Here is a 9,534-nt window from a genome sequence, read left to right as displayed (position 1 = left end):
AGTGATCCAAAGAACCCTGAGACACAATACCATCCATGAGTTTAATTGAAAAACAAAAAATTTAATCTTTATGACACTTAAATACAATTTGCATAATAATTTGGAACGCGGTGTAAACAACCACGTAAATTACACATTGTAACTTTAACATCTGGTCAGCTATGTGCGTCATACATCTAGGGCGTGGCGCCTTCTCCTAAAATAGCCGAATCTCAATAGCAATGGCAAAGCTTGAGTCACCTTAGTGAGGCTAGCTGTCGATATCGAGGAAATAAAGAATTTAATAGTGAGTGAACAGATGTGTTTGCTTTCAATACTAAAGCTGCAAAGTTTAAATACCAAATAATCATTGATAGCCCACTGCAGAGTAACTACTTTGTTTTAAAACATATTAATGAAAGCTCATTTACACCTATTAGGAATGGTGATAGCAAGATCAAATAAGCAAAATAAAACTTAGAAAAACCATCTTGGTTCATCTTTTCACTGTTTCCAAAATCACCAGCTCTGGTTTGGTTGAATTAAACCATTAACTCACCCAGTTAGATGTGAAAATATTCTGGCTTTCTACAAGCTAAAATGACTCTTTATTTAGAGGCAGTCTGGTGAGTTTGGTGACGGTGATTTCGGGGCTGTTTCTAGTTAAACAAAAAGAATCTTACTCTGTAACAAAAAGGTCTATCTCTGTAGGGATCCTTTCCATAATGCTGTCAGACACTTAGAATAACAATCTGAGCCTGTCAGTGACAAAGCAAACACTTTTAGTGGACGTACATTATCGGTATGAATATACACCCAGTGGTTAGATTGCACACTGTTTCGCCGCTGTCATGTCTTCTTTTAACCTCACAGTCCTGATTTCTTGTTTATATCTGTGTGAAAAAAGTGGTTGAAATAATGAGAAGCAGAGATGCTCTGGTGCATCACTGTCAGAGGTTTCAACCGTATGAGATACATTTTAAATAAAATAAAGTGACCAATATGTTGATAAAAAACAACGCGGGGAAACTTGGCTTACCTCATGAGGAAAATAAAAAAATCTTCAATTGATTGGTTGACTTTAGCTCTGAGAATCTAATGTGTGTGTGTGTGTGTGTGTGTGTGTCGTAGGCCCACAGAACTGGACGCGTTGGTGTTCGGCCACCTCTTCACCATCCTGACCACCAGACTGACCAGCACTGAGCTGGCAGAGCGGATCAAGAGCTACAGCAACCTGCTGTCCTTCTGCAGACGCATCGAACAGACCTACTTTGAAGACAAGAGCTCTTGAAGGAATGAAACATCTCTGTATGATCTCCTCTTGTACATTCGGCCCCTCCTTCTCTCATTCCCTTACTGTAGCGCTGACGAGCTAAACACAGCTTGTATTCACACACCTGTCCCCACGTGATGCTTGCTCTCTGTCTCCCTTTTGCTTCGTACTTGTACATTGTTGCATGCTGCTGATAGAAGTGCAGATGAGTCTTTGAAGGATTAAGATGTGTCCACTGCACAAATACACCTAAAAGTATCCTAAAGTCACAGTGAAGATCACCAACACATATGTACCATTTAAAAAAAGTTTAACACAGACATAATAATGACATTTATGTGAACACACTGATGATCTGCAGCTCTTTTAGTTTAACTGCTTCAGGAAGCCACCAAATGAATTTTCACCAGACCATAGAGCCTTTACGTTTGCAGCTTTGTAGGAAGTAAATAATGATGCAACTCCTCACAGACTCCAGAAAGAGGTCAGACGTCAGCTGCAGGTGATCTGACACAGATTCAGTGTCGGGCTCAAGGACACTTCAGCAGGGTGGATGCTTCCTAACACAGAGGCTTATTTATATGCTCTTACTGTTTGTCACTGTTTCCACTGTCTTCTGCTCCGACATGTATCATAGTGTATCTACTGCGATCCACTGAGTCTCAGAGAGGCTTCAGTCCGACTGATTTTTTTCCTAGAAGCTTGTAAGAAAGACGAGGCAGCGTTGCTTCCCTCTGTATAAAAACACATGAATATAATGATGAAGAGGATGTGACTTAATCCTTAGTTATTCCACCGTTGTTTTCTTTGTGTGAATTAAAAGTGCCTACAGAATAAAAGTCATTTAACTGAACGTGCAGAGCTTTTTGTGGCTTATTTTTTTTCCAGTATGAAGCTTTGATTAGAGTACAGAGGTTCACTCTTTGTTGGAGTGCATCACACAAATGTGTCACTTAAAGGGACAGATTTTATCCTGAGTTTGAATTTTTCTGTGCAACATTCTTGCCGAAAGCACACTGACATTGAATAATAAAATCACCCTGAGCCTCACTGCACACACATAACTGATGATTCTTAAAAATGTATGACTTCATGTTGCTGAAACTTTCTCATCATTAGAGATGTTTTCATATTTTATAAGAGATAAGATAAAACTTTATTACTCCCACACTTGGGAAACGTGCTGTGAGCACAGACAGAAAAAGGAAGGTGACAATGTTACTTAAATAAAAGAAAATTAAAGATTATAATTTATTTATATATATATACATATATATGTATATATATATATATACATATATATACATATCAAAATAATCTTATTCTTTAATCTTTTTCTATAAGAGTTAGAAAATGCTACAAAATATACCTTTTAAAAAAAAAAAAAATCTGAACCTATTTATTTATTTATTTATTCATTTAATTACAAGTTACTCAATGCATTTTCCCCATGTTTTTAAAGAAATTGCACCAATCTGCCCAGGGGTTTAAATACTCAAAAAAGGAAAGTGATGTCACTCCAGGTTTCAAATGGTTGAAGACAACCTATAGACAAAATCTTTTTTAATTTGGGGAAGAGTAGCACAGACAAAATCCCTTCAAATCTAGGCCTACACAATATAAGCCCAGTCTCCAAAAGAACATGTTGGCATTGTAAATTTCTGCAAACCATGACTATGTTACATTTGCATGTTTCATACTAATCATATCAATGTTTCCAGAGTGATGTAGGATATTAGCTGACTGTCATCAGGAGGTGGAGAGGATGGTGGATGGTGTGACACCTCGGAAGCTCACCTGTCGAGCTCAGACCACTGTCAAAGACCAACAAACAACAAATCCAGTTGAGATTTATTGCTGTTTTTCTGGTGTGTTTTTTTGCCACTAAACGTGAATATTATTTAGTAACCTGTCACTGTTCTTCCAGCATGGATAGTGCCACGAAAAAGCATTGTTTTACCCTGAGACATCACCACGTTTCCAGTATGGATTGTGCCCATAAAACCAGATGTTTCAGTCAAAACATGATCTTTTTCCAAACCATAACCAAGTGGTTTTGTACCTAAGCTTAACTACACATTAGCACAGCCAAGTTTCAAAGTCTCTGCTGCATAATAATGTGCCAGTGTGATGTATCTGGGGTTTGCAGAAACATACAGTGCAAACATTTGCTCTGGCAGTTAGGTTGGAAAATATACATCAGCGAGCAAGACAATATTTTAAAAAGCCTTTTTTGTAGCAGCTAAATCATTAAACATTCCAACATGTTTCCACCATGTTGCCTCAAAATCTATTTTTAGTCTTGATATGCAGCTGGGTTCACACACTCAGCTGTGTGTGTGTGTCTCTGCCTCCAGGCTTCAGACAAGCTCAATGGTAACGTCTGATCACCTCTGACTGCCCCCCAGTTGAGCAGTGTGTGTGCGTGAGACAGACGGAGCGAGTGTCTGTCTTCCAGGTTTCCTGTGAGGTCAGAGGGTGACCTTTGAACTTCCAGGAGCTGTGACATCATGAGTGATGACCTGCAGCATGTGAACACTGCACAGTCAGCGGTCATCAGCCAGACGGCAGGCGCACAGGCGCACAGAAAGGTATCTGAGGATGTTCAGTTCAGTCTGCAGCCGTTTGTGGGGTTCTTTCTGAAGACTTTATTTTACACAGAACAATCTTACAGGAGGAATACACACGTCTTCACACAAACTGTGCTACTGACAGTAACTCTCAGCTTTCCCCTCATGCAGCTGCAGACTCTGTCACAACCAGCTCATGGGAAGAAATAATAATAATAATAAAAAATAATGACGTCTATTTAGAGCATTAGTTGACTGTGAGAATGTTGTATGATGCAGATTGACATTAGCCTCACAATCTTATGTAGCTGCCGGTCAGATGAGGTGAGCAGGTGATTGACTTCATCTCAGCTCTCCTGCAGGGAGACACTACAGGAGGCAGAGACGCCTGAGAGACACGACAACTCATCAGTGGTTCTCTGACCTTTTCTCTTATCTTAGTCATGTAACCATTGTCCCCGTGTACAGAGGAGACAGCTCCAGTGTCCTTCATGCTCTCTCAACACTCTTGTTTTTATAGACCTCCTATTTTTATCAAGGAGAGATAATAAACTGAGCAAAGCAGGCAACTGTGACTACAGACCATTGATTACAAATATGATTCGTAAAACTGTATCTGCAACTAAAAGATGACAAAAACTGAAATGAGAATCTCCCCACAGGAAAAAAAAACATGAATCTTGAGGCTCCTGAGTTAAAATATGGTTTAAAGGACTTCATTGTTTCAGTGTGTGAGGTGCATTTTACAAAAACAGGTTTCTGTTTCATATAGAAAGTGTGAGGAACATGCAGAGAAGCTCGTACTGCTTTCATAACCTTTATTTTGAACCCCTGCACTGAGCACAGATTCACTGTGAGCATCAGATGCACAGATTGTAATGGCAGAATTACTCCAGGAGGGGGCAGCATGGGGATAGAGAAGCATCCTGCTGCTGCAGAGACGTTAGTGGCCTGCAGATTAGGAATAAAATCACACAAGGAAAAAATTTAAGAAACTAAAAAAAAAGATGAAAAAGCAAATCAAAATGTGCATTGTGCATTTTAAAAATCCTAATCGCTGTGCAGTTTGGGGCAAATTTCATCTGGAAAAAAAAATCCCAGAGGAGGACTGTCTTCTTTTTTTAATAAACTGTTGTTGGTTTATTTTTTTTTATTTATTGCTTTTTATTTTATGAGAGTAGCCTGTGTCATGGGTGAATCTGCCTCTGCTCTGTTTTGCGTTGCACCGCTGACCAGTATGTAGCACAGGTTGCACTGGTTATCATTCTGCCTCTTGATGCATGCTGGGCCATGATGCAACAAAATGCAAAATGCAAAATGCAAAATGCGAGAAAAAAACATGGAGGACTTTGAATGGGTGGAGCTGAAAGAGTCTGAAGCCACTCAGAATAATTATTATTTCTGCTGTGAATTCAGGAGCTCAATTACACATCATCCACTGTTGGTCTGACTTACCGGACGCAGACTGTGGTTACAAGCCTGCCATTGGGTGCTGATTTTGGCCGCCATTCTCCTCTCCTTGTGCTCTCTGTGTGCTACTGCTTCCAAATCCCCTTCACAACAGGAAGCAACAACAACCTCCAAGCTAAAAACACACATGCTGAAAATAACCTTGATGAAGATTTGCATCGTGCAATAAGACATGTCTGCTTTGTTGCTTTGGTGAATTGTTGTAAAGATCTACAAAGAAAGAAAAAACCCAGACTCCATCCTGCAGGAATCTCAAGTCCAATGTTGATCCATTTTGTGACCCGACCACTCGGAGTTCATTTGCCACATCTTTTAACTCTGGCAGCAGCGTGTATCGGTGACACTGACTTTACTAATGTACCGATCGGTTCCACTTCACATGAGCTTCTATGGTGTTGTCGTAATAATGTTCAGCCAGAGCCACATGCAGACAGCAAATCATCTGGGGTTTTAACAGGTCCAGTGAGTTCTTCCAGAGCTAAAGTAAAGTCAGGCTTCACCTCTTGGGGTCTCACGATCAAATTCTGCTTGGCTTTTTAAGTTGAATCACACAGCGACACAATGGTTTTGAGCCACTTTAATGACAGAGCTCGCCACCCCATGTGCAAATGTTCCACCAAAACAAGTTCATCCCGACAATATTTTGCAAGAGCACCTGAAAATCTTTGACTTAGGGCTGCTCAAGAGTGGTGTAGGGGAGGGTATATGTAGGTGTATGAGGTATACGCACCTCTTCTTCCAGCCATTTACAGTCGGGCTGGGGGTAAAAAATGATACAGTATAGTATCGTGATATATTTTGCGTGGTGATATTGTATCGACACATGGATACCAGGATCGATTTTTTATTATATACATTATTTATTTATGCAAATACAAATTTTAGTACAACTTTTTGTATGAGAATAATAAAATCAATTGCTTTTTAAGTCCACTAGATGGTGCTGATGCTTTGTTTCCTGGTGAGGTCACAAATCTTTGAGTACAGCAGGAAGAGTGGCATCAACATGTGACACCTGGACTTCAAGGTCAGTGGATTCATATGTGACTATAACAGCACATTATCTGACAGAGGACAGGAGACTGCTGTCTCACGTTCTCCAAACTAGAGCAGGACACCAAAGTCACAAACAAACATTGCAGACCTCCACAAGAATGGGGGATTGCCGACAAAAACCTTGTCGTAGTAACAGACACTTCTAACATGGGTGCTGCTGTTCAGTTAGCGGGATACCTGCATGTGAAGTATTTCACTCCTGCCTTAATCTGGCCTCATAGAGGGTGTTAAACCTGCCAACAGTTAAGTTTGTCATGTGTACGTAGCATTTCCGACAGGTTTAATGATGGTGTTGGTCAGTCTGTCTGCTTTGTGTGTGTGTTTTGCTGCAATAAAGACGAAGAGACGAAAACGTTATGTTTTGAGGTAAAACTGTTATTGACAAAGTTTTCCTTGGGGGAAATAATTTGCTGCAAAAAAGGTAATAAATTGCAATATATTTTATTGCAATACTCATTATATCGGCACGGTGGTGCAGTGGTTAGCATTGTCGCCTCACAGCAAGATGGGTCCTGGTTTGAACCCAGGGTGGGGGAGCCCTTCTGTGTGGAGTTTGCATGTTCTCCCTGTGTCACCGTTGGTTTCCTCCAGGTGCTCCAGCTTCCTCCCACAGTCCAAAGACATGCAGGTTAATTGGTGACTCTAAATTGTCCGTAGGTGTGAATGTGAGTGTGAATGGTTGTCTGTCTCTGTGTGTCAGCCCTGTGATAGTCTGGTGACCTGTCCAGGGTGAACCCTGCCTCTCACCCAGTGTCAGCTGGGATAGGCTCCAGCGTACCGCGACCCTCAGCAGGATAAGCGGTTACGGAAAATGAATAACTCAAATGCAATAATAACGTAACACCTGCCCTCTGGTGATTCCCACCCCGAGGTTAGAGTATATACCCCCTCAGCAAATAAAAACACTGGAATAAGGGGCATCGGTGGCTTAGTGGTGGAGCAGGCGCCCCATGTGCAGGGCTGTTGCCACAGCGGCCCGGGTTCGACTCCAGCATGTGGCCCTTTGCTGCATGTCACTCCCTCTCTCTGTCCCCCCTTCGTGCTCATCTGTCCCATCAGTTAAAGGCTTAAAAATGCCCAAAAAAATATCTTAAAAAAAACAAAACACTGGAATATACAGGAACGTATAACTACTTTCTCATCAGGAACCTACCCATCTTCCTTGTAGTACACATACCTCATTAACTACCACCACGCTGCTGCCAAAGACGACTGTGATTGGTTGAAAGAAATGAGACCAGTGAACGACAAACTGAATTTGCTACTTTATTTTCTTCTCATTTGACAGTACAGCATTTACTGTGATATAAAATATAGTACATTAATTCAAATCAGTGAATCATAATTATAAGCAGTGTTACAACGCACAAGATATAATAAAATAAAGCTGTAATAAAGGGGAAACTGAATGTGTAATAAGACCGAAATGATCCTATTTCCAGCGATGCAGAGCTGTAGACTTGGGCTCAGTATTGGTCTCAGGTGTTTACAAGATGTGGAGTCGATGAAAGATCTTCATAACAAGTGTGTGTTTGTGTGTGAAGGAAAGAGGGTGAATGTGTTAAATGTATTAAAAGAAGAGGAGTTTCAGTGCTCACGAGGGTGAATGTGCAAACGCACGTACTATGACGGGAAGTGTCAGATTAGACAATACGACTGGAGGCTGATAATTACACAGCTTGATTATCAGAGTGAGTCATGATACATAATCTGGACTTTCTGGGAGGGAGAGGAGACGGCAAGGGAAGATTGTTTTTGTTGTATCTGGTGAACGTGGGCGAGACGGGTTATATATGTCTGTGTATGTGGGCTATGGTTTTTAATTTGATAATATCGATGCAGGAAGTCATCTGTGGTGCTCTGACTCACTTTATCTCTGATCTCATTCACATAAACAGAACCAGCATGGCGTCGCAGGTGTTGAAGCTCAGGGACGGAGGCTGCAGGCAGGTGGAGACTGAGCCGAGGGCCTCTGACTGTGTCAGAAGATTTAGGATAATGCATATTTTCTTTACAAAATTATTCCTAATCTAGAAGAAATAATTTCATCAAGGTTGAGTGACTGACTTTGCAGAGTATGACATGACACAATCCCCCCACATGCGCTGTGATGTACCACCACCCTGCCAAGGCTCGGCGCGGTGACAGCGCTGCAGGAAGCCCTGCCCTTCTCCACCTCGCATTACACACTCGTGGCAAGAAAACAAAAACTATTTGCAGGCAGCCTTCAGCGAACAAAGCCAAATGAGTCTTCTCACTAAAGGCTTTTGAATCAGTGCTGAATGCCCTTCACTCACTCAGAAGACAAGGAGACGTGAAAATGAATACCAATTATACAGTTTTAAAAATGACACACATTTACATGAAACTAAAGAGCAACAGCAAACTTTATGTCTTCACCACAAAAACGGCTGCATGAGTTCTATATGTCATGTTGACAAGTTGTGTTACCATTTTGTGTAAGTTACAAGGGCAGAATTAGCATGATGTCATTATAGTCGTGTCTCAGCTGAAAGTGAAGCAATTTTTGAGTTACCTTATTTATTTTTTGCATATAAAAGTTAAAGGTTCAGTAGATTGATTTTACACATAAAGTTCAGTTTATCTGTCATGAACAGCACAAATCAGAAAAATGTATTCGGTGGCTCTGAAGGGAACTTTCTCAAAGGTCAAGTGTGTAAAATTTAGGGGGATTTAGTGCCATCTAGTGGTGAAGTTTGCAGATTGCAACCAGCTGAATGTTCTGGTTAGAATTCCTTCAGTGTTTTTCGTTCATGAGGTTTTTACCAGGAGCTGAATTATCCACAGAGGTCTCCTCCTCTCCAAAAAAATTGACCCGGTGATTCAAACAGATAAAAACCCTGAATAAAGTACTTTCACACTGAAAAAAATCTTTTTTTTTTATGCTCTTGACGTGGAGGGGGCTGCTATCTATGGTGGCCAATGTGAAAACGTTAATGTCCCTATCTAGAGCCAGTGTTTGATTTGTCCATTCTGTGCCACTGTACATGCTCTCATCCCAACTCATCACCAGTGTTGCCAAGTCCGCTTATTATAAGCGACTCTGGGCTTGTTTTTCTGTAAAGTTGCTTACAAATATTGCGGGTCGCGTTTTTTTTGGGCTTGTCTCTAAAGCGTAGTTGCTTATTTGGGCTTGTTCCCAGCTCCATAATAAGTTGTCAAGCA

General features: G+C 40.9%; 1 protein-coding gene across 1 annotated transcript in view; it reads left to right on the top strand.

The window, feature by feature from the left end:
* Positions 1–2,105, top strand: part of mtx2 (metaxin 2) — a 7,572-nt gene extending 5,467 nt beyond the window's left edge. Inside the window, exon 10 of the mRNA XM_050071322.1 lies at positions 1,111–2,105. Coding sequence (XP_049927279.1) covers positions 1,111–1,270 — 160 coding nt within the window. The 3' untranslated portion in view covers positions 1,271–2,105. The remainder of the gene's footprint in view (positions 1–1,110) is intronic.
* The last annotated feature ends 7,429 nt before the right edge of the window (positions 2,106–9,534 follow it).

Source organism: Epinephelus moara, chromosome 19 (genome assembly GCF_006386435.1).
Source record: "Epinephelus moara isolate mb chromosome 19, YSFRI_EMoa_1.0, whole genome shotgun sequence".
Taxonomy (NCBI): domain Eukaryota; kingdom Metazoa; phylum Chordata; class Actinopteri; order Perciformes; family Serranidae; genus Epinephelus; species Epinephelus moara.
The sequence above is the reverse complement of the archived record's forward strand: the minus strand, read 5'-3'. Positions and strand labels throughout refer to the sequence as shown.